At 42.7% G+C, this 25855-nt stretch overlaps 1 protein-coding gene across 2 annotated transcripts in view; it reads right to left on the reverse strand.

The window, feature by feature from the left end:
* LOC126094535 (trans-1,2-dihydrobenzene-1,2-diol dehydrogenase-like) overlaps positions 1-25855 on the reverse strand; it is a 97105-nt gene that overhangs the window by 52064 nt on the left and 19186 nt on the right. For both annotated transcript variants that reach the window (XM_049908959.1, XM_049908961.1), the window contains exon 3: positions 16400-16691. In XM_049908959.1, the coding sequence (XP_049764916.1) occupies positions 16400-16691 (292 nt within the window). The remainder of the gene's footprint in view (positions 1-16399; positions 16692-25855) is intronic.

The raw sequence follows: 25855 nt of genomic DNA on the forward strand, positions 1-25855 counted from the left end.
GCAACCTGCACAATATCCTAGGTCATTCCTATGCCACTCCCTCTCTCAATCACCTGTCACAGGGATCATACCCCTGTGGAAGACCCAAATGCAAAATCTGCCCAATCCACCCACTCAACACCACTTACTCCAGTCCTGTCACAGGCTTATCCTACCCCATCAGAGCCTGGGCCACCTGTAAATGCAGCCATATTATATAACCAGATCTGCTCCAACCAATACACAGCATTTTACATTGATATGACAACCAACAAGCTGTCAACTAGAATGAATGGCCACTGCCAAACTGTTGCCAAAAACAAGATGGACCACCCAGTAGCACATCATGTAACAGAGCACAATATGCGATATTTCAATGGCTGTTTCACAACCCTTGCCATCTGGATCCTTCCCAACACCACCATCAGCTTTTCTGAGCTGCAAAGATGGGAGATAACCTTTGCTCCTGTAAGCTTCCTGGCCTAAACCTAAAGTAACTTGCTGCCCTCCAACCCACACATGTGTAAACACACACACACACACACACACACACACACACACACACACACACACACACTCTCTCTCTCTCTCTCTCTCTCTCTCTCTCTCTCTCTCTCTCCCCATCCCCTGCCCCAGTAGCCCCACCCAATTTGTGTCCCCACATCAGCCAGTTGTGTGCTGTTATCTCACACCCTAGTCTATAAAATTACATGCTCATCCATATGCCACCTGTCCCCTCTACCTACACCTCTAGCTAGCCCACAGATAGCGCCTCCCCCCCCCCCTTTCCCTTCTCCCATGAGCCGATAGAAACGCAACTTCCTTCCTGTCTCCCATCTCTCTCCATCCCTCACTCCACCCCACACACCACGGCCTCACCCCAATTCACTAACTGTGGACCAGGAAAGGGCTGGCAATTGACTGAGCACAATGTAGAGAGACGTGTGTGTGTGTGTGTGTGTGTGTGTGTGTGTGTGTGTGTGTGTGTGTTTCCTGCAAGCTTGAAAAAGGAAGTGCATTCTGAAAGCTAGCCACACCCTGTATCTTTTGTTTGTGCACCTTTCAATGAATCAGCACTTCTGCCTTTCAGAGTGTCATCTCCTCTATTCCTAAAAAGACCCTATTTCTATAAAAGAGGAATTTTATGTATATTATAAATAAAAGTGCAAGGAAGTTTTCTCAGAATGTATTTGTTCTGAGTAACAGTGCACGGATGTGAAATGTGGACAATAATCAGCTCACACAGAAGAGAATTTGAAGTTCTTGAAAGGTGTTGCCAGAGAAGAATGCTGAAGATTATATGGGTAGATGAAGTAGCTAGTGAGGAGAAACTGAATGAAACTGAGAAAAAATTAAATTCATGACTGCTCAACTAAAAGAAGGGATGGGTTGAAGAGATGCACCCTGAGGTATCAAGAAGTAATCAATTTGGTAATGGAGGCAAGTGTGGAGTGTAAAGATTGCACAGGCCAACCAAGAGATGAACACATTAAGTAGGTTCAAATGGATGCAGGGTGAAATAGTAACACAGAGATGCAGTTGATTTTTAGGGTACAAAGTAACTTGAGGTCATAAGTGCACATGTCATAACCTTAGACAACTAACAAGAAAAAGAAGTTAAAAGCGGCTACATGTTAAGCCTAATTGACGGAAGGAAGGAGAGCTGAAAACAAGGACTTCCTCTTGGAGAAAGGTCCACGTAATACACCATAGAGACAGCAGATGTCCCAAAACAAAGATTAAATGTTCTTTGTCATATTGCTATGACACACTAAAAGTAAAATACATTCTTCACTAAAACAGCCGATAACTCACGTGGCAAACATACTCTAGAACATAAGCAGTTAAAAAATGGCATTCGGTCAGGAAATGGCGAACTGTCAAAGGTTGATGGTAATTACTATGAAGTGATTAGGGATCACTACTTAAATGACAGTGGCTAAAAAGACAGTGCCCAATACACAACCTAGCTAAAATGTTCTCCTCAAGATGAGAGGGCCAAAAGGAGGTCAGCACAGTTGTTGGGAGAGGTTTAATTTCCTGGAGCTTGTTCCTGTGCAGTGAAGACCAGTGGTGACACCAAAGTGACACCACCTGCTGACAGACGGCAACACTGAGAACAACCAAAGGAATTGATGAGCTATTAGACCAAGGTGTGAGGACTGCAGCCTTGGGAACAGCATCAGCAGCCTGATTTCCCAACAAACCGATGTAACCAGGAACGCACATGAACATCACAATGGTTCCCTCAATAGTGAGAAAGTGAAGAAGCTTTCTTCAACCCACTGCACTAAGCGATGGACTGTGTACAGCACACAGATGCTCTGAAGGCAATTGAGATAATTGGAGAATATGACAAAAAGTCTGTGTCGGCGGATGTACTGGGTGGCCTGAAGTGCTCTGCTGTAAATATTGAGCACTGCTCTGGAAGCCGATACCAAAAACGGTTGGTGCCAATAAAGAAGGCACACCTGACACTACGATCAGTCTTGGAGCCATCAGTGTACATGAAAGCGCTATTGCTAAGTTGCGTGCGTAGACCAAGACACTTACAGTGACAGATTGAATTCAAAGTAGTTTCCCTGGGAAGAAAATGAAGTCCAAGATGAACACTGGCTGTCACACAAAGCCAAAGGAGTGATGGGTTCACACCCACTGGAAACAGGGCAGGTAACGTGAAGTTAGCTGCTGGAGCAGTAGCCAAAAGCAACCTCTGGGAGGTAACAGATAAGAAGGGTGCACCCCATACTGGTGGTTGGGAGTCATCAAAACAGATGGCGTAGGATGGATGGCCACGAATGGCAGACAAATAGAATGCATATACACTGAGGAGAACATCACACAGATGTTGTTGTTGTGGTCTTCAGTACTGAGACTGGTTTGATGCAGCTCTCCATGCTATTCTATCCTGTGCGAGCTTCTTCATCTCCCAGTACCTACTGCAACCTACATCTTTCTGAATCTGCTTAGTGTGTTCATCTCTTGGTCTCCCCCTACGATTTTTACCCTCCACGCTGCCCTCCAATACTAAATTGGTGATCCCTTGATGCCTCAGAACATGTCCTACCAACCGATCCCTTCTTCTGGTCAAGTTGTGCCACAAACTTCTCTTCTCCCCAATCCTACTCAATACTTCCTCATTAGTTATGTGATCTATCCATCTAATCTTCAGCATTCTTCTGTAGCACCACATTTCGAAAGCTTCTATTCTCTTCTTGACCAAACTATTTACCGTCCATGTTTCGCTTCCATACATGGCTACACTCCATACAAATACTTTCAGAAATGACTTCCTGACACTTAAATCTATACTCGATGTTAACAAATTTCTCTTCTTTAGAAACGCTTTCCTTGCCATTGCCAGTCTACATTTTATATCCTCTCTACTTCGACCATCATCAGTTATTTTGCTCCCCAAATAGCAAAACTCCTTTACTACTTTAAGTGTCTCATTTCCTAATCTAATACCCTCAACATCACCCGACTTAATTCGACTACATTCCACTATCCTCGTTTTGCTTTTGTTGATGTTCATCTTACATCCTCCCTGCAAGACACTATCCATTCCATTCAACTGCTCTTCCAAGTCCTTTGCTGTCTCTGACAGAATTACAATGTCATCGTCGAACCTCAACGTTCTCCATGGATTTTAATACCTACTCCGAATTTTTCTTTTGTTTCCTTTACTGCTTGCTCAACTTCAAGTACCTGGGAAGCGTGATTGAAAGTAAGGGGGGAAACGCAATGGAAATAAATGAAAGGTGCAGAAAAGCAGGGCAGTTCTACAAATGCATTAGGGGGCTTATTTGGAGCAAGGAGGTGCCACAGAAATCCAAGGGAATTATATACCGAACCTACTTTGTCCCCATATTGGCATACGGAAGTGAGACATGGGTAATGCACAAAAGCGACAAAAGTAGAATACAGGCTAGCGAAACGAAGTTCCAGAGGAGCAGGTTGGGTGTAACAAGACGAGACAGATTGCGAAATGTGTATGTGAGGGAAAGACTAAAGGAGGAACCAGTACAGGACAGGATAGAAAAATCAAGACTGCAGTGGTATGGACACATGAAGAGAATGGATGAGGGAAGAATTCCAAAGAGGATGTTTGATCTGCAACTGGAGGGGAAGAGGCCCAGACGAAGACCAAGAGATAGATGGGTGAAGGGAGTGAAGGAATGTGTGACGAGAAGAGGAGAGAACTGGACGAAGGTGGAAGAGGGGGAATGGTGGAAAGACAGAACACGATGGAGAGGCTTGTGTTCCCAACAGACCCAGCCAGTGGCTGGAAACTGTCCAAGATGATGATGACTGCTTGCTCAATATACAGATTGAATAGCATCGGGGAGAGGCTACAACCCTGTCTTACTCCCTTCCCAACCACTGCTTCCCTTTCATGCCCCTCGACTCTTATAACTGCCATCTGGTTTCTATACAAATTGTAAATAGCCTTTCGCTCCCTGTATTTTACCCCTGCCACCTTTAGAATTTGAAAGAGAGTATTCCAATCAACATTGTCGAAAGCTTTCTCTAAGTCTACAAATGCTAGAAACGTAGGTTTGCCTTTCCTTAATCTTTCTTCTAAGATAAGTCTTAAGGTCAGTATTGCCTCACGTGTTCCAGTATTTCTACGGAATCCAAATTGATCTTCCCCGAGGTCGGCTTCTACTAGTTTTTCCATTCGTCTGTAAAGAATTCGTGTTAGTATTTTGCAGCTGTGGCTTATTAAACTGATTGCTCGGTAATTTTCACATCTGTCCACACCTGCTTTCTTTGGGATTGGAATTATTATATTCTTCTTGAAGTCTGAGGGTATTTCGCCTGTTTCATACATCTTGCTCACCAGATGGTAGAGTTTTGTCAGTACTGGCTCTCCCAAGGCCGTCAGTAGTTCCAATGGAATGTTGTCTACTCCGGGGGCCTTGTTTGGACTCAGGTCTTTCAGTGCTCTGTCAAACTCTTCACGCAGTATCATATCTCCCATTTCATCTTCATCTACATCCTCTTCCATTTCCTTAATATTGTCCTCAAGTGCATCGCCCTTGTATAGACCCTCTATATACTCCTTCCACCTTTCTGCTTTCCCTTCTTTGCTTAGAACTGGGTTTCCATCTGAGCTCTTGATGTTCATACAAGTGGTTCTCTTATCTCCAAAGGTCTCTTTAATTTTACTGTAGGCAGTATCTACCTTACCCCTAGTGAGATAAGCCTCCACATCCTTACATTTGTCCTCTAGCCATGCCTGCTTAGCCATTTTGCACTTCCTGTCGATCTCATTTTTGAGACATTTGTATTCCTTTTTGCCTGCTTCACTTACTGCATTTTTATATTTTCTCCTTTCATCAATTAAATTCAATATTTCTTCTGTTACCCAAGGATTTCTACTAGCCCTCTTCTTTTTACCTACTTGATCCTCTGCTGCCTTCACTACTTCATCCCTCAAAGCTACCCATTCTTCTTCTACTGTATTTCTTTCCCCCATTCCTGTCAATTGTTCCCTTATGCTCTCCCTGAAACTCTCTACAACCTCTGGTTCTTTCAGTTTATCCAGGTCCCATCTCCTTAAATTCCCACCTTTTTGTAGATATGGCAGTGTTAATTCGGCAGCTCCTGCATGGAGACTCAACTGGGCTAGCGTAAAAGTTACCAAACATATTCCATTATGGTGGATTGTATTATGACGCACATACATGCAGATCAATAAATGAAACACCCATAGTCTAGTTTCATATGTACGAAGGACCAGGAAGAGTGTGGTCAAATCTGCTACCCAGGAAGTACCACTTAGGACATTCAGGACATTGAGGGTCCAGGGACAGCATGCGGCCAGGTAAGAAACATGGGAAGACCAAGAAAGTTTTCTATCAAGCATGAGCCCCAGGAATTTCATAGTTTCAGTGAATGGAAGAGCAACTGGCCCAAGGTGTAAAGATGGTGGGAGAAACCCATTGCGTTGTCAGAAATTCATACAAATGGTTCTGTCAGTGTAAAAGAGAAAGCCACTGACAATGCTCCATGAGTGAAGACAATCAAGACATCTCTGAAGACACCACTCAAGGAGACAAGTCCGTGGAAAACTGCAATTGATCGCAAAGTCGTCGACAAAAAGGGAACCAGAGATGCCTGGAGAGACAGGTCATAATAGGGTTAATGGCTATTGCAAAGATGACGATGCCCAGGACGGAGCCTTGATGCACTCCGTTCTCTTGTATAAAGGTGTCCTACATGGATGAACCTATAAGTACCAACGCTGTCTTTTAAAAATTCCTGGAGGAAATGGGGCATGTGGTCTCGGAAACCCCATGTGCACAGAGGATACCGGTTCTCCAGCAGGTGTCGTAGCCTTTCTTCAAATCAAAGCACATGGCCACAGTTTATTATTTCCACAGAAAACATTCATCACATGGGTTGACAAAGTGATGAGATGGTCAACTGCAGAATGGCATGCTCTAAATCAACATTGTGTACTGGCTAGTAGATTGCAAGTAGAGTCACCATACCAGCCGGCATGAATCATACATTCCATCATCTTGCAAACTCAGCTGGTGATAGAAAGGGGACAGTGGCTAGAAAAAAAGTGTTTGTCCTTACTGGGCTTAGGTATGGGTAAGACAGTGGCTTCATGCCAGTGTCTGGGAAAAGTGCCATCTGCCCAAATGTGAAAGTATCTATGAAAGAGAAAGTGCTTGTCTGCAAGAGAGAGGTGTTGCCACGTCTGAATGTGAACATTGTACAGATCTGGGGCAGAAGATCGGCATGAAGTGAGAGCATGCTCTAGCCCCTTACAGTACAGGCAGCATTGTAGCATTGATTCTAAGAGGAGAAGGGTAACACTTGAGACTCGTCCACACCTTTCCGAGGGAGGAAGCCCGGGTGGGGGGGTGGGGTGGGTGGGGGGAGGGGGGGCTGGAAATCTGCGCAAAATAGCATCCTAAGGTGTTGGAGATAGCAATAGCGTCCACAATGACATTATCTGCTATAGGCAGACCAGTAATTGGGGAATGGACCTACGGACCTTGGTCCCAGAGAGCCAACGGACATTGCCCCACACAATGGAAGAGGGAGTGAAATCGTTAAAAGAACTAGTAAATGTATCCAGCTAGCTTTTTGCTATCCCAGAGAATGCCATGTCACTGCACATACAACTGTTTGGAGTGTGTTATATCCTAGCCAGTAATGCCAACCGAGCCCGCTGCCAAAAGGTTGGCAGCATCAAAGTCCGGACGTCGTCCGCATAAGCAGCGCCAGCGATACAGGAAATCGCCGCAAGTCTGCGCGCGCCACTGCTGGCTTCTGGCTTCTTAAGCGCTGGAGTCGCGAGCGCTAGCACAGTTCTGTATTCGCCGCTCAGTTGTATACTCACCACCGATTTGTGTACTTGCTAGTCAGTTGTGTGTTCATCGCAGCAGAGTTGTTGTTTGTCGTCAGCCGACGCTGACCTAGCCGCTCCGACTCGAACTAGACAGATTTCTGTAGACACGGAGTTCACTACTGTGTTTCTGTATCTTCGTTAATAAAGATAAGTACCGACTTTTATTTAATCAGAGTGTTTGGGTTTTCATCTTTCTGTTCACTGTTCCAGAGGATACCACACCTCCAGCAGGTGTCACAGGCTTTCTGAAAATCAAAACACACGGCCACAACCTGGTATTTCCAGAGAAAATCTTTAATGACATGGGTTGACAAAGTGATGAGATGGTCAACTACAGAACGGCACTCTCAAAATCCACACTGTGCAGTGGTTAGTAAACTGCAAGACTTGAGCCACCATATCAGCTGGGCATGAATCATGTGTTCCGTCACTTTGCAAACACAGCTGATGTGAGAAATGGGGCGACAGCTAGAAGGAAGGTGTTTGTTCTTACTGGGCTTAGGTATGGGTATGACAGTGGCTTCATGCCAGATTCTGGGAAGTGTGCCCTCTTCCCAGGTGCGACCGTACGTATGAAGGAGAATGTGCTTGCCCGCAAAGAGAATGGTGCTGCAACACATGAGCGTGAGCATCATTTGAAACTGGGGTGGAGGATTGGCATGAAGTAAAAATTATATAGCTTCCTCATAGTAAAATTCTGAGAATGAAGGGTATTGCTCGAGCTGTCTCCACTCATCTTCGATGGCGGAAGACAGGGTGATGGTGGGTGGAGCTCGAAATCTCTGCAAAATAGCGGCCCAAGGTGTTGGAAATAGCAGTAGCGTCCACATCATCTGCTACAGTCAGGTTGGAAATTGGGGAATGGATCTCGGTCCCAGTGAGTCGTTGGAGGTTGGCCCACATGACGCGAGTGGAACTGTTAAAAGAACTAGTAAATGAAATCCAGCTAGCTTTTTTGCTATCCTGAAAAACATGACAACACTGCACACACAACTGTTTACAACAAATACAGTTCAACATCGTAGAACAATGGTTAAAAATGCAGAGAGCATGTCTCCATGTGCGAACCGTGTCGCAGCATGCCTCAGTCCACCAAGACACAGGATATGGCGCGGTAAACGTGAAGTGCAGGGAATGAAATGTTCTGTGGCAGTAAGGTAAGGTATTCTAGCTGGTAAGGTATTCTAGCTTATCATCACAAATGGAGGAAAGTTGTTTGTTGAAGGTGGCCAGAGAGGAGCAAAGCCTCCAATTGGCCTTGAAAAGCTGCCATTTGGGTTTGCACATAGGTTGGTAGGACTCAGCAAACTGATAGCATACAGGAAAATATCTCGAGTATGTGTCAGAGAGAATGGACCTCTCAAGATGATGAGCAAGCTGGGCAGTGCAGAAGGAGAGATCTAAAAAGAAATAGGTGTGCAAGGAGTCTGAACGGGAACATGGGTGTTCCAGTGTTAAGGCAGATGACATTGAGTTCATTGAGAAGGTCAGCCAAGAGGGCATATCTCTGACAGGTTCTGGGAGAGCCCCAGAGGGGAGAAGGTGCACATTTAAGTCACTGAGCACCAAGAAGGGGTAGGGAGTTGCCCAACAAGCTGGAAGAAGTCTGTCCTGGTAACACCAAATGACGGAAAAATTTAAATGGTACAAAGGGAATTGGTGAAATGGGAAGGACAATGTGGACTGCAAGAGCTTGCAGCCGAGTGTTCAGGGAGAATGTTTGACTATGAATGTCATACCAAATGAGATGGAATTCCATCCTCCGGTGGAAGGTCAAAGTGGACCGGAAAGAAATGCGAGAGATCAAAGCAGTTGGGAGGATACAATTTTGTTTCTTGGAGGCAAAGAACAAGTGGACTTTGCAATTCCAAGAGCAGCTGTAATTCCTCCTTATTGGACTGAAGATCAGTAATGTTCCATTGGAGAAGAGTCATGATGAGGAAAGAGGAGGAGGGAGAAAAGGAAGGGGTATCATCTTGATAGGTGCTGAGTGCCTGCCTTCAAAGATTCTTTGCTACAGGGAGCAGAGGCTGGAAGATCCTGTTCAATGAGATCTACAGAGGCATCACAGTTCGCCTTTGGTTGGTCTGCAGAGTCCAAGGCAGGAAAATGGTTGGTGGTGCACAATGGCAACACGGAGGCCAACTAGGTGAGGGTATCACATGGCAACACTGTTGAAAAGTTACTTAAAATCCGTCTTGATTGCAAATTTTTTTTTTTTTAATTATTCATATGACCGGTTTTGGTTCATTCAGAACCATCTTCAGATCTGTAAAAATAATTACACAAATTTACTATGTCACCGAAGCAAATCTTTTTCATCCTATCTAATCAACATCAAATGTACCAGAACGTACCTGATATTTCAGTTACAAGAGTAACCCGTCCAAATCCAGCAACTTTCACATGCTACGTCACATAAAATTGGTTGGCAGAGTGCACGTCATTTATATTAATTATAACACTATTACCGACAGGTGGTGTCTGGTACATTTGTTACATTCCATTTGCACATACTGTATTCAGTAGATCTTTTTTATATTAAAAATATTTAATTAAAATATGTAGATGACAAAGTTAAAATCTGTACTTGTCAGGATTAAAAAACAGTAAAATTATCATTTTTATACGATCTAAAAAGCATAGGGCGATTTATATATCTATGGTGCTGGTGTGAACTTGTTTTCCTCTACGGTCTGCTTCCGTGGTTCCCGCCATTTTGGTGTTGTGCCGCGGTCCACTCAGTCATCCGATGTTCATCGCCGCGGGCAAGAGGGCCGCACAGGAGGGCCCCGTCAACGGCGCCAGGCGCTGCACGCGTCTTCCGGCTTCTCCACCGCGCACCATCTCTCATCCCTCGGCCTGGATCTCCACACGCAACAGTTGTCATCTTAGTAGGTCGTCATAAATGCTAAAATAGGCGTTATGATTGAATTCGCTTTGCTCATTGAGGATTAAATCCGGATCTTTATTTTTGTGGGTGTATATTTCAATCTCTTCGAATATGTTAAGGAACCGTCCCTTACGAGCTCTATGCAGGATGTCTAAATTGTTTTCAATATTCGTGACTGAGTGCTTTGTCGCAGCCATATGCGCCCCAAAAGCTGTTTTGTTTTGAGAGTAGGTGTGCTCCCTGAATCTGGTTTCAAAGTTCCTACCAGTCTGCCCTATATATTGTTTACAGCAGTCATTACATTTGATCTGCTGTAAACAATATATAGGGCAGACTGGTAGGAACTTTGAAACCAAATTCAGGGAGCACACCTACTCTCAAAACAAAACAGCTTTTGGGGCGCATATGGCTGCGACAAAGCACTCAGTCACGAATATTGAAAACAATTTAGACATCCTGCATAGAGCTCATAAGGGACGGTTCCTTAACATATTCGAAGAGATTGAAATATACACCCACAAAAATAAAGATCCGGATTTAATCCTCAACGAGCAAAGCGAATTCAATCATAACGCCTATTTTAGCATTTATGACGACCTACTAAGATGACAACTGTTGCGTGTGGAGATCCAGGCCGAGGGATGAGAGATGGTGCGCGGTGGAGAAGCCGGAAGACACGTGCAGCGCCTGGCGCCGTTGACGGGGCCCTCCTGTGCGGCCCTCTTGCCGGCGGCGATGGACATCGGACGACTGAGTGGACCGCGGCACAACACCAAAATGGCGGGAACCACGGAAGCAGACTGTAGAGGAAAACAAGTTCACACCAGCACCATAGATATATAAATCGCCCTATGCTTTTTAGATCGTATAAAAATGATAATTTTACTGTTTTTTAATTCTGACAAGTACAGATTTTAACTTTGTCATCTACAGATTTTAATTAAATATTTTTAATATAAAAAAGATCTACTGAATACAGTATGTGCAAATGGAATGTAACAAATGTACCAGACGCCACCTGTCGGTAATAGTGTTATAATTAATATAAATGACGTGCACTCTGCCAACCAATTTTATGTGACGTAGCATGTGAAAGTTGCTGGATTTGGACGGGTTACTCTTGTAACTGAAATATCAGGTACGTTCTGGTACATTTGATGTTGATTAGATAGGATGAAAAAGATTTGCTTCGGTGAAATAGTAAATTTGTGTAATTATTTTTACAGATCTGAAGATGGTTCTGAATGAACCGAAACCGGTCATATGAATTTAAAAAAAAAAAAAAAAAATAATAATAATAATAAAAAAAATGAAAATAAAAAAATTGCAATCAAGACGGATTTTAAGTAACATTATAAAATCACTGATTGCTGTTATCCCATAAGACATTATGTCTGTTTTTGCAAAAACTGTTGAAAAGGATCTTCGAGTTGGTGAAGGAGAAGACAGTTTGCCCTTGTTTGATTTCTTGCAACCTTTGTGGCTGGCAGATAATGATTCAGTTGTTTGCTAGCTGGAGGGATGTAAAAAGTCTTCGCTGGAGTATTTCTTCTGTCCTTTCCGGCCTGCCAGCTGTGTAGCAGGTGATTTTGCTGTGAGACAAATATTTGGTGGGTTGTTGCGCAGCTGGAGGAGGAGATGGAGATGGGAATGCTACCACAACACTGAGCAACTTTTCAACCATGGCGCTGAATGTGTGGTCATGTCCCTCGTGGAGTGATATGTAGCAAGAATGGTACTGTAAGTCCTGGATGGTAAAACACAGGGTTTTCCACCAGCTAACTTCCAAGTGACAGGGTAAGGCACTTTTTCCTTCACCCAGATCTCCCAGATGGCCCACACATTGAGATACATGGGCAATCTTTGGAGCAGGCTGGACAGCACGCCAAGTCCAGACAGTGATAACTTCATAGCCTGCTTTGATCTTTGATGGAAGCACTACTCTATCAAATGTGAGAAAAAGAGTGCGTGGGGGCACTAAGGATGCATCTACCTTATTCATCACCTAATGGATTGCAATGATGCCCTGATCAGACAGGTAGGTTTAGATTTCTGCTTCAGTCAGACCATCGAGCAGCCTAATGTAAATAACACCACACGAAGAATTCAGCATTCAATGGGCCTCAACACTAACAGGACAGCCGTGGAAGAGTGAAGCTGCAAGCAGATGTTGGACTTTAAAATCACATTTGGTCTCCAGAAGCAAAGTCCAGAAGCAAAGTCCAGAAGCAAAGTCCAGAAGCAAAGTCCAGAAGCAAAGTCCAGAAGCAAAGTCCAGAAGCAAAGTCCAGAAGCAAAGTCCAGAAGCAAAGTCCAGAAGCAAAGTCCAGAAGCAATTGGTCTCCAGAAGCGAGAACAGGATTTCACTGGGCCTGCAACTGCATCACCACCTTCAATAATAATACACAGATTAACAGTAGTGAAGGACTGACCACCTCTGGAGCATAATACCGCAAGGAACGCAGCTGGGAGAGTCTTTGAATCTTTAGCCTCATTCTGTTTACGTTACGAGACAGACTGAGATGGTGTGAGATGGTGATTGGCTCATTGTGAAAAAATCTCCCATGATTGCCAGTGTCTCCAATGGGGCACTCCTTCCAACCAACTGACAGGGGGGGGGGGGGGGGGGCACTCTCAAAGGGGTCTCAACCACCTTAGGTGGTTGTTCACACCTCAGGTCACATCTCCCAAACCCCTGAGAGAGGGGCCAATCAGCGATTGGAAAGGTAACAGCTCCAGCAATCACCCTTCCCTGGGTCTGACCTGTACCAAGGGTATGTACGAACCATACCTGTTACCTGTTGACCTGCGACTGGTGTCAAATGCATGAGCCAGCCTTCAGGAGTGCACAGGGAGGGAGAAGAAACAAAGAGAAATGTCAGACACTTAAGTGGAGGAAGGGAAGGAGATGAAGAATGAAGAAAGAAAGAAAGAAAAACAGATGAGGGGCTATACCAATGCTGGGCCATTGAAACTGTAACATGTATTCCCAAAAATATCCAAGACATGTTCCCCAACTCCAAGGGAGGGGAAAAGAATACAAGGAGTAGAGACATGCAGCATGGGAAGGGAAGAGGTTCTGCAAAGGCTAGCACCCTGTGGGAGCCAAGGTTGAACTTCCCTAAGAGTGGTCAGCCCCTTGTGGGGAGAGGTAGAGAGCTTGCAAAAAACCACCCTTCAGACCGTAGATGATGATGATGATGATGATGATGATGATGATGATGATGACGACGACGACAAACAACAGCACTCCAAACAAAGCATTATGTAATATTAAACAGAACATTGTGATATATTTATTCAAAAGCATAGTAAAAATCTGTTTAACATGAAGACTGGAGTTGCTCATAATTTACATCCACAATTCCAAATACTCTGATGAGTGTAGGAGAGTATACTGAAATATTCCTTTACTTAGTTTCTGAATTCCTGGGGAATTCAATTTCCAGTCTCATGCCTGCGCATAACCTTATTTTAACCTGTTGCATAAGAATATAAAATTGCATTCTGAACCCTAGATTGGGATGCACAGTCTATCTTCTTTCCATGTAGTGATTAATTCGAGGACTGATTGGCAGCGGATCTCCACTCTACACATCTTTCCAGTTTCCTCCATTTCTCCGTACGTCCCTACATCCCACATATTTCAAAATTTGGTCTATCTGCCTTACTTGTGGTCTTCCTTTAGATTTCTTTCAACTAACAAATCCCTCTATTATTGTATTGTTGTATTCAGGAGTCCCTCATGCCTCATCAGATAGCAAGTAAGTTACACTCTTCTTCTGAAAACTGACTTCCCTAGGCTTTTCTTCTCACCCCTTCTTTTAAGGAGTTCCATGTTTGTAAACATGTTCATTTACTTTAACTAGAGCATGCATATAACACATCTTAAATGATGTTAGTTTTTTCTCTATAATGAAATTATTTTTGCTTCTGTATTGCGATTATAATTGCTTTCAGTACAGTAAATGTTACGGCAGCTCTGGGCTGCTGTGTGCGTGTTTGCAATTACACTAGAAAAAGGGAGTTGCTTGAAGACCTGCAATCTCTGTGCTGTTACATGCACCTACATGCCAGTGAATCAGCTACACATGACTAGCCGACTTTCTAAGTTTTGTTTACTGTTTCTACCCTAGACTTTAGTTGTTACAACAGCATTTTTGTTCATTTCTAACTATCTATAAACTGAATTTTAAACAACATAGAAAATATATAATTTATCTTAGAATTTAAGCCAGGAGCAAAAATAATAAAAAAAACCTTTCGAATTTGCTCTTTATTAAAAACTTTATGTCATGTCATTGTATTAAAATGTCACATTTTTGACATACGACAACATATGGAGCTGGTATGTTGTCCCATATTAATCTTCTTAAAACAATGGTTGATATTTTTTAAAAATAAAAAAAACTAAGTCCACTTTTCACATATTGTTGAATTTTACTGCCATTTACTACAGCAGCAGCAGCAGCAGCAGCAGCAGTAGGAGTAGGAGTAGGAGCAATAGTAGTAGTTTTATTCACCCGTATTCAACTTTTTCCTGGTATCAATAACACATGCCACATGAGCATTCCATGTCATGTATGTTGTGAGTCATCTTAACTTTCTTTTTCCAGAAGCTCTCGCATGTATTCCCATAAAATGTATTTTAGCTACACACTTAATTCATTTATTTTTCCAAAACAATATAAATTTGCAATTGATTCAATCGTGACACATCTAATAGAAACACACTTTTTATATATACTCAAAGCTCTGTATCTATATCAAACAATTTTGCAGCTTTTAACTCTTTGGCACAACAGTAGAGTATGTTTGTATCATTGGAAGAAGAGGAAGAAGTGAAACTGAATATGAAAGGTAAATTTGAACTAGTTCTGTTACGAAGTATGTTACCAAAGTTCAACATTGTTAATCCTGTGCCCTAGAACAAGTGGAGAACTTTTCAATGAAAATAAATGTTATGCCTGTTGTGCAGTAATAAACAAAACAAGAGTACTGGGGCAAGTTAAAGGTTGGTATTAACACAAGCGATGGACAGCAGGGCGACTGGATTTAAATGCACTGACATAACAGTTATATTGCTGCAAACTTGCCAAAATTTAAATTATTGCTATGAATGTTTTTCACGGCACCCTGGCAATTTGAGTTGTGGCCTTATGTAATTAAACTAGGAGTAAATGGTATTGTTCACAATCAATTGAGGTAAGTTGTGTAGGTCTTCAAGTCACATGGGAGGTACTGTAAGACAAGACAAGAGTGGAATCGGCAATAAAATGACACCAACAGACAAGATCACCACTCTAAAGTAAAAAAATGGCAGTGGGAACAATTAACAAGTCAAACACAATAGACTGCAAGCTGGAAAAGAAGAATGGATAACTAAAGAAACTTCACACTATAATCAAAAATTGACACTGGAGGAGATTCTCAATAAAAGACAAAATATGACACTAGAAGACTCAGCATATGGAGGATGGGTGAATCAAATGCATAAATGCAAAACAGTGGGAAAATAATGACAGGAACATGGCAGAAAGGACTGAGGCTGTGACATCAAGACAGACGGCTATAGTAAAGCTTTGTTTAACCTGGACCAAGGTAGTTATTGGGAAGAAGTATGTGCTAATAACCAAGTTCCCATACAGGAAGTTTTGAAGTAGTGATTACCTGGGTTTTCCCACATCTCTCTATAATACACAGTTTCTTTTCCCCTGTTTATACTTTTTGCCTTCATTTTCTCAATTTTTTGTGTATCATATTTGTTTATTTACTTTCCCCTCATGTGCGTTTTTCTCTTGGAAGCCTCTATCTGCTTTAGAGGCTATACTCTGATGGCAAATAGAGAAGGCCTTCCAAGTAAGGGTAATAAGCAAAAATTAAATACCTCACAGAGATGAAAAGGCATGGGAGTGTCTTATCCAGAATGGCTGAATGCCAACAATGTCTTCAACCCAAATTAGAAACAGCTGGTATGAAACTTGCATGAATGTTTAACTATTCCATGCTTTATCCCAAATCTAAGCAACTAATGGTAGCACAGAAGCTGCCATCCCTAGAAACATAAGCCTTATACAAAGAATAAAAGATGTTATCAGAGACTAATTAAAGCATATGATTTAATTACAATGGGTAAAGTAAAGTTCTGTATCTACCTTATACGCTCCAAGTCTTCTATAGGAAAGCCAAAATTTGCCATCACTTGAATGACTTCACCTATGCTACCTGATTCTATTTCTTTCTTCAGCATGCTATATGCAGGGAAGAAACGAGACCAGACTGCTTCCATCATAAATAATCCTTTCCGCTTTGCTAATGATATCAACTCAGTTGTTTCTTTTAAGTTCAAAGTCAATGGCTTTTCACAGAGTATAGGCTTTCCATTATTCAACATCAGTTTTCCAACTTCAAGATGCTGTGACTGGATGGTTCCAATGTAAATCACATCTACAAAAATAACAACAAAGGAACTTTTATTGGATATATCCATTTAAAATTGGTCAAATGACACAAAATTAAAAAATTTTTGTCAAGCAAATTATAAATAATCTATTATCTCTCGCATTTAAAGTAAAGAAGTAGTTTTCATGTTTAAGATAATGTCCATCTCAAAATGAATAGCTAAAACCACAGTACACTGGAACAATCAATACAATGAAAAAATATACACAATGTTTCTAAAATCCCCTTCCAAACACTAAGAATATGTACAAGGAAACTATGTAAGCAATGATTCAAATATTTAGCCATGCCGGGGAAGAACAGCTTCCAAACCTCTGGCACAAATATTTAAAATAACGGGAAAAAAACCTTTTACGCAAAGTAGAATATATGGTGCAAGGGTGATATGTGACAAATTAAACCTATTTGCCAGACTGGAAGATGAACCTGAATCTCTACCTTTAGCAGGCAGTGTGCTACCAATTAAGCCATTCAGCCATGCCTGACAGGTCAATTGGAAGCTTCAGTCTGTCAACAGCTGCTCGATTCCCCTTCCAGACTTAGCAGCGAGTCACCTAGGTGAGGAGCTTTGAGATGGTCTTTGTGTGTTGTGATATTTCAACTGCCAGCATATTTTCCATAAAAGGAAGAGATCCTGGTTTGTATCCCTTTACAACACACAGTATTAACTACACAGATATGATTAATGTGAAACAATGCTTTCCACTCTTCCACATCAGTTGGGGACAGCAGTATTTACATTTTGTAATCAATTAATTAATGTGGTAAGGCATAAATAGGTGCTAAGGCAAACACAATCCACAGTATTCACTTCCCCCCCCCCCCCCCCCGCTCTCTCTCTCTCTCTCTCTCTCTCTCCCCCCTCTCTCTCTCTCTCTCTCTCTCTCTCTCTCTCTCTCTCTCTCTCTCTCTCTCTCTCTCTCTGTCTCATGTGTGCGCGCATGTTGGATGGGGTGGGGTGGGGGTTGTGTTTTCCACAGGCGGTCTGCTTCCTGTTCTGGTTCTATCATAGTGGTTAGCATGGGGCATTGTTAACACATTAATTGGTTACATATTTAAAAATTACCAGTTACAGTAACTTACAGTCTCCCCTTCGCCCATGTGGGAGTTACTGATTTCTGGTGTATGACATGGACACATTACACCTTTATACACAAAATGATTATCTCTTCAGAACACCGTACAAATGCTTTTAATCTCTAGCTGGAATTTTGAAACATACTGTATAATAGTTTATAGTCAACGACACTGTGTACAGAAGAGTGTGCATTAACTGCATGGGGGAGGGGGAGGGGGAAGAGATGTTTGTAAATATAAAAGGACTCAACTATGTGATTATTAGCCCCTTGATCCTCTCATGGCATCTGAAGATGTAGGTACAAGCCTTCTTTTCCCTCTCTTTGTTTAATAGCAATAAGAGTATCATATATCTTGCACTAGGTACATGAATGAGTAACTACCCTACAAAAATTCAGCTGTCAAAAATAAAATTAAGTTCACATGGTAAAAGTTAAAATGGCAAACAAGTATATGAAGCTATTCTATTGTATTCAGAAATAAAAATAGAGATGGTTTGTCACCCATGGCAGGTTCTCATGAGAAGAACAGACTGGGTGGAGCCTCGGGGCTAAACCAGTGGGGAGAAGTCCAGCCTCCCTCCACCCTTAGACCAACATACAATGATGTTGCCTCTAAATCTTGCTGTAATATCCACACTTTTTTAGGAGCGTAGCACACAGCTTACAGCTGTTTCATCATCTGCTATAATCTCTGACAGACAGTGTCCTAAGTCTATTTGACATCACAGGTCTTTGGTAACTGTACAAATTTTGAGGATATGGTAAATCAGTGTTTCTATACAGATGCATTGTGGGGATGCTGCTTGGCTTAGTAGAAATTCATTAGTTATTTTGGTATGTCCACTGCCAAGGTGGTCTAAGACAGTGTTTGATGATCTTTATAGTTGAGTCGGCATAAATTAATACCTGATAGTCACAGAGGCTGGGTGTAGTAGCTTTGTATGCCTACTTCAATCAGGCACAGTAACGTGATTTTGTTTGTTTGTGACAACGCCTCAGTGTTGTCACAGCTCTATAGACAGCTATTGATTTCGCCAGCAGCTGTTGGCACTCCACAGCTGAAAGTGGTAACATTGCATAAAGCTGTCAAGGATCTTCTTACGCCATCTCAACTATAGTTTATTGAATTGTGTACTATATTGCCATTTGTCTTCACATTTCTTCAGAATGTGGTACCTAATGCGAGTCCTTCAGACAGCAGTTTCAGTGTTTAAATTCCCTTTGCTTCTTTGGCTAGTTTGTCAGTCAACTCACTACCTGGAATGCCAATGTGACTCAGTGTCCAGCCTAACATCAACTACAGACAGCTATATAGAACATAAGAAAAGGCTGCAAAACCATGAATACAATTTCTCATCAACTAAAACAAGCATCATGCAGTTTTGTAGATTATGGTCTGCCCATCCCTGTCTATAACTATTTCTCCAAAATGCATGAAGTAGTGGACCAGTACCATTTTGTAGGACTACTTCTTGATAACGAACTTACATGGTTACCATATATAAGGCAACTCATGACTTCACTCATGACTTCCTGCAAGTAGGAACACTGTACACTATTTCCTTGGTAACAGGTTCCTGAGTTGTGCTTCAAAAGGTTTTGTTAAACTTTTATAAAGCACTCATTTTATCCAATTTGGACAATGGCAGCATTGTTTATGGACCAACAGCATAATTCAGCATATGTTAGTCCATGTGCAGCATCATTTTGATAAACATCATGCAAACAGTGCACTAAATATGAAATTAAGACACCCATTTAACTGTTACATTATTTCTGAGCCACAATACTAACATAATACTTACTGCTTATTCTAAATAGTTACAAAGGAACAGTTTCTTGTAATTGTTTTCTTGGACAATACACTACAACATCATGTCAGGCGAATTGTTTAAAGCTTAGCTCCTAATGAGCAACCTTTGTCTATATGTGGACTGCAATGTAATGAGTTAGTAGCATCCAGTATTTTGCTAGATGTTACTGAGAATTATGACTGACTGAAGGAAACAATACTAGTCTTCAGTTTTCAACACCAGGCATCTCATACAATAAGTACATCTTAACCACTTGCAGCCTTTGGTCTGTCTATATGCTGGGAGATATTCCACAGTTCACATGCAGATGCAATAAATGTCAAACTGTGTACCCACTGATCAGTCAAAGTGTATTATTCAGAGCAAAATCTACATACCAAGTAAGTTACAATACATGACATTCACATCAGGTTGCTGATTAGTAGACAGTCATAATTATTCCAGTTTCACTTTGCAACCATTATTTCTTGTTTCCATCTCCTGAAGACTTGATTTGATGAATTTTGCAGCCAACTGTCACATTCCATTTCACTCTTATTACTTAAGGAAATGTCAACGTTTATTCTTGCAAGCAACATGCATTTTGTTTTAGCATACAAGACTGAGAACCACAACTAGTAACAGTAGTTTCCATCATGATCTACGAAAGGGAAAATGAGAGAAACAGTCTAAAGCTCTGGGGACAATTAACTTATACAGGGTGATTCAAATGAAAGAACAGATTTCAGTTGTTTGTTATAGAGAAACTATGAAAGATAAACAGATTGTGCATGTCGTTGAATAGAAGAAGGTTCAAAGTTTTATGTTTGCACAGACACTATGCTATACACTCTACATGAGCACCATATGTAGATTGAGGAACAATGAAATGGTAATCCATTCCATTGCAAACCTGAATCAACAGGTCCCGATTTACTGTTTCAACAGCTTCAACAATTCAGTTTCTTTGGTGTGCGTACTGTAAGACCTTCGGTACACACACCATCAGATTATTTGACTTGTCGCTCTAACGAAGTAGGCGAGTGTCAGCAATATGTCTCGTGGTCTTATCGTGGCGTGTTTATCTTCTGCCGTTAGGTCAGACGATAGAAATGCCACTTGCACACTTAGAGTAGCAGATTGACAGTGACCAACTTTAAACAGAACTTGATTAATTTTCACACACATTTATTAAAATAATAAAAAGCATAGACATTACGTAACTTGATTCTGGATGCTGTTTACAACTGACAATATGAAGTTCCTTTGGTCTTGGTACGTTAATCTTATTCTCACATATCTCTGATACTTGACAAAGTGTCTATTCATTTATCTTCATGGTTATGTACAGGAATATGGTAATCTTATTAGGTGCAGACTGAAACTGGACTATAGAGTGGTACAGACTAATGTACACGTGCAGGCAGATGCAGGCAGATGCAGGCAGACTAATCGGAGGTCTGTATACTCATTATAATACCTCGCGCATTCAGGTATCACTGCGCGAGTGGGATCCGCGAGGAGGAAAGGTTCTACGTTAGCAGCAATCTCACTGGCTGCGTTACATATTAATAAGTGGATCGGCGGAAGCAGAATTTTGTCTGTCTCTAAGGCAGCGCCATCTCATAGTGCGGAGACGGACAAGTGCTGCACCTGCACTGTTGTGCTTAGCGGGGCGTGCTCTAGTGGAAAAGTTGTGTACGCGCTGACTACGCGGAACTATGTACACAACAGTTTCTAATGAAGGGACTGTATGAACTTCCCCCACTCTGATTTGCTTCATATTGACAGGCTGTGTAGGGCACAACTAGGACTTCAACATATCAATGAGAGGCAAAGAAAATCTTTTGACTCCATCTGTCTGAGATAACCTCTTAAGTCCAGTAACCAGTAGCTCCATTATCAAAAAGAGATGTGAACGTGCAAGGCTTTCTCTAATCTGTCAACAACTAGGATTCTACTACATACAGTAGCTACACATGTAGCAACCTTATCTGTATCACTTCATATTATTTTATAAGAAACCACTTTTCTTTTTCTTTCTTTCTTGGAGCCTTGGTACCACATGACATGGGGTTGGCCATGTTACTACTGATTTGGCAGAGGGTGGCCGGGTGTCCTTCCTGCCACCACCCCCTCCTGCAAAAATTTAAAAACTCGAGGTATGAGATTTTCATTGCTTTCCAGCAATACGTAAATAGCAGGATGCAGTTCTAAACCATTTTGGAGAAAACTGAATTTGAACATTTTACACATGTTTTGTATGATCACTAGTAATAAAGGATTCTGCAGCTGAGCGAGTAGGCATTTAGTTTCATAAACATGAGGTCTGTTGATTGAATCTTGTTTCTGGTATTCTTTTCTTCTTTTTTTAAATTTCATACCCACAATATTCCAGCAACAGATATGAATCATATGAAGTGAAACTGCATGATGTCCAAGCACCAGTTATTAATGAAACTCGTTTATTCAGTTAATAGTTCCAGGCTGAGAGGCCGTGGTCAATGTATAAAACAGCTTCCTGATGTTTTGCCTCCAATTGCGGGAGACATCATTGAGGTAAAACAGCTACTGCCACTAAGGCTTGAGAGGGCTCTCACATTTATAGAGCAAATTGAGGGCGTCACCATATGTCATGTGATGCCAACCGAGTGACAGCATCATTATTTTTGAACAAAAATAATAAACTGTCATTCTGTTGGCATGAAGTCAGCATCTATATTTTATCTAACTTAAACCTCCTCCTCTTCTATTAGTGGCAGTAGCTGTTGTACCTCTGAAGATCTCTGCCACAGTTGGATTGATTAATTAATTAATTAATTAATTGAGAGGGGTTATGGGACCAAACGGCAAGGTCATCAGTCCCACAATTCCAAAGTTAGTCACAGAAGAAAGAGAGTCCGCTAAAAGTGGATGGATCCAGTCACAGGAGTCAAATTATAAAATAATGAACATTAAACACACACAGTAAAGACATAAAAGGTGAGACCAAATCTAAAAACTGGAAAAAAGGGGGGGGGGGGGGCAGTCATGGGGTCACAGACCGTAAAGACTAAAAGAAGTCCCAACCACAACTAACCAGCCTCTGCTCCAAGAGTAAAGTATCTGGAAATAAAAACCACTTTCACAGAGGAAACTGAGGACCGGTTCAAACATCCATGGATCATCTGCTTATGTTAAATTTAAGGAATCGGGAAGACTATACTTAACTTGAAGGGTCAAAAGAAGGGGACATTCCACCAATATGTGAAATGATATCAGTCTGGCTCCACAACCACATTGTGGGGGTGGGTCGTAATGTAGGAGGAAACAACAATGGGTGAGCTGGGTATGACCAATGTGGACTCCTTCCAAGAGGAGTGGAAGGAAGAGCACCAAACTGCAGTATACTCCTCGATTGTGCGGAGTTTATTACTATGAGCAGTAGCGCTCCAGATGTCATTCCACTTTTGGGAAAAGAGAGATTTGGTGTAGATCTGCGTATCCGCAGCTGGAATTGTGAAAGGAGATGGGGTAAGTATCTGCTTCTCTAGCCAAACAGTCAGCCAGTTCATTCCCTGGGATGCCCACAAGACTTGGGACCCAGAGAAAGACGACTGAACAGGCGGAGCGCTCAAGGGCAGAGAGAAGGTCACGGATAGAAGAGACCGAAGGATGACAAAAGTAGCATCGGCCGATAGCCTGCTCGCTGTTCACGGAGACTGAACAAATTAAAACACTGTGGTGGGAGGCCTGAGAAACAAGGAGGAGGGGGCCCTGTGAATGGCTAGAAGCTCTGCTGTGAACACACTACATGATCCCAGCAATAAATGGTGTTCAAAGCCAGTAGGAGACATGAAAGCATACCCCACTTTATCGATTGTCACAGAACCGTCAGTGTAAAATGTGGTGGCAGCCTGGAACTCTGCAAGGATGACACATACAAGGCGCCGGAAAACTATCATAGGAGTGACAGAAATCTTAGGACCCTGGAACAGATCGGACCTAGTCCATGGTCTAGGCACCATCCATGGGGAGGTATGGGAGGAAAGATACAAGGTGCAGACCAGTGAGTGGAGATGGAGATCCTGAGAGAGGGAAGTGAGACGCATGCCAACCAGCAATCCCACCCAAGGGTGGGTGTTAGGAGGGACACATCCCTCGTTGGCAAAGATTACAGGGTACACAGGATGATCAGGGTATTGGCGAATGGTGATTGCATAAGAAACAAGGAGTTGGCTCCTTCATGTGTGTGGAGAGGGAATCCCCGCTTCTTTGAAGAGACTATCAACAGGACTAATGCGAAAGGCACCAATAGCCAGATGCAGCCTGCAATGATGGGCAGGGTCAAGCAGTTTCAAAGTGGAAGGAGCGGTTGAGCCATAAACCTGACTGCTATAATTTAGTCTGGACAAAACCAGAGCACAGTAAAGATGGAGAAGTGTGGAACGGTCTGCACCCCAAGATGTGTGGGCTAGGAGATGGAGAGAATTAAGCTTCCGCATACATGTAGTCTTTAGGTGGCGAATGTGGGGCAACCATTTCAGCTTGTTACCAAAAATAAGTCCCAAGAAACGGGACTGTGCTATAGCATTGAGGAACTGGTCACCTAAATAAAGCTGTGCATCAGGGTGTACTGTGGGTCAATGACAAAAATGCATAACCTGCATTTCGGAGGGAGAAAACTGGAATCCACAGCAGATGGCCCATGCAGCTGCCCATCGGATGGCACCTCGAAGCTGGTGCTCAGCAGATGCTACCGAGTGGGAGCTGCACCAGATGCAAAAATCATCGACGTACGCACTGTGATAACCAGAGGTCCAACAGAGGTCACGAGCCCATTGGTGGCAATGAGGAAGAGTGTGACACTTATCACAGAACCCTGTGGGATACCGGTCTCCTGAATCTGAGGGGTGCTGAGTGAAGTGCCGACTCGAATCCAGAAGAGCCGGTGAGAGGAAAACTTGCAGATAAAAATCAGAAGGGGACCACAGAAGCCCCAGTCATGGAGAGTAACTAAAATGTGATGGTGCCAAGCCATGTTGTATGCCTTATGTATGTCAAAGAAAACAGTGACAAGGTGCCAGCAAAGAGTAAAGGCCTGTCACATGGCTGATTCCAATCTGAGTAAATGACCAGTTGGAGAGTGTTCTGCCCAGAAGCCACATCAATATGGGGACAAAAGGCCCTGAGGTTTGAGTACCAAACATAATCTGAAGCTTACCATCCTCTTGAGCAGTTTACAAAGTACATTCGTCAGGCTAATTGAGAGATAGCTGTCGAGAGACGTTGGGTTCTTCCTGGGCTTAAGGATGGAGATAACTAGACTGTCTCCCCATTGTAACGGAAAAGCACCCGGGAGCCAAATGCAGTTGAAGACCCTGAGGAGATGTTCCCTCTGGTGAACTACAGTGTCTCACCACTGTGACGGAAAAGCACCCACGAGCCAAATGCGGTTGAAGACCCTGAGGAGATGTTGTCTCTGGGGAATATCCAAGTGTTGGTTCATCTGTTTGTGGACGGGGCCGTGTCTCAGGAACAGGTGAGCAACTGCAACAATTACCATTCATTGAAGGCTGCATTATAAGGCTCAGCACGGTGCAGGAAATTCTGCGTTTCTGCCGGAGAAAGGGAGCAGGATAGGAAGATGACGCCGATGCCATCGCAAAGTGTGCCATGAGGTGTTCTGTGAGGACCAATGGGTCAGTGCACAGAGCACCTTGGAGGTTAAGACCCTGGACAGTTCACTGTTGCAGAGCTTGGAGCAAACCTGCAATAAAGAGGCATACATCCCAGAGAGGAAACGTAGTGCTCCCAGCATTCCTTTTTACTCTGCTTAATAAGGTAACGAGCCTTAGCACGGAGATGCTTCAAAGCGAGGAGGTTGGTCTGTGAATGGTGTCGCTGAAATCACTGCAGCACCAGTCGGCGGTCCTTGACAGTGACGGCGACATCCTTTGTCCACCATGTTACCGGTCAACGATGAGGGGGACCTGTGGATCAGGGAACAGCAGTGCCAGCAGCATGAAGAATACTGGCAGATATGCATCATACGACTACATCAATGGAATTCAAGAGGGAGGTATCATAGTGCACAGTAGATATATATGAAGGCCAATTGGCACTGCAGAATACCCAACATGGTGGCAGCAGGGGAACACAGGCTCACAGGAAAGTGGTCACTTGTCGCAAAGGTCAACATGGGACGACCAATGTAAGGAAGTCACGAGGGAAGGGGAGGAGATTGTGAGATCGATAGCAGAGAAGGTGCCATGAGCAGCAATGAAGTGGGTAGGGG

The sequence above is a fragment of the Schistocerca cancellata genome, chromosome 8, assembly GCF_023864275.1.
Source record: "Schistocerca cancellata isolate TAMUIC-IGC-003103 chromosome 8, iqSchCanc2.1, whole genome shotgun sequence".
Taxonomy (NCBI): Eukaryota; Metazoa; Arthropoda; class Insecta; order Orthoptera; family Acrididae; genus Schistocerca; species Schistocerca cancellata.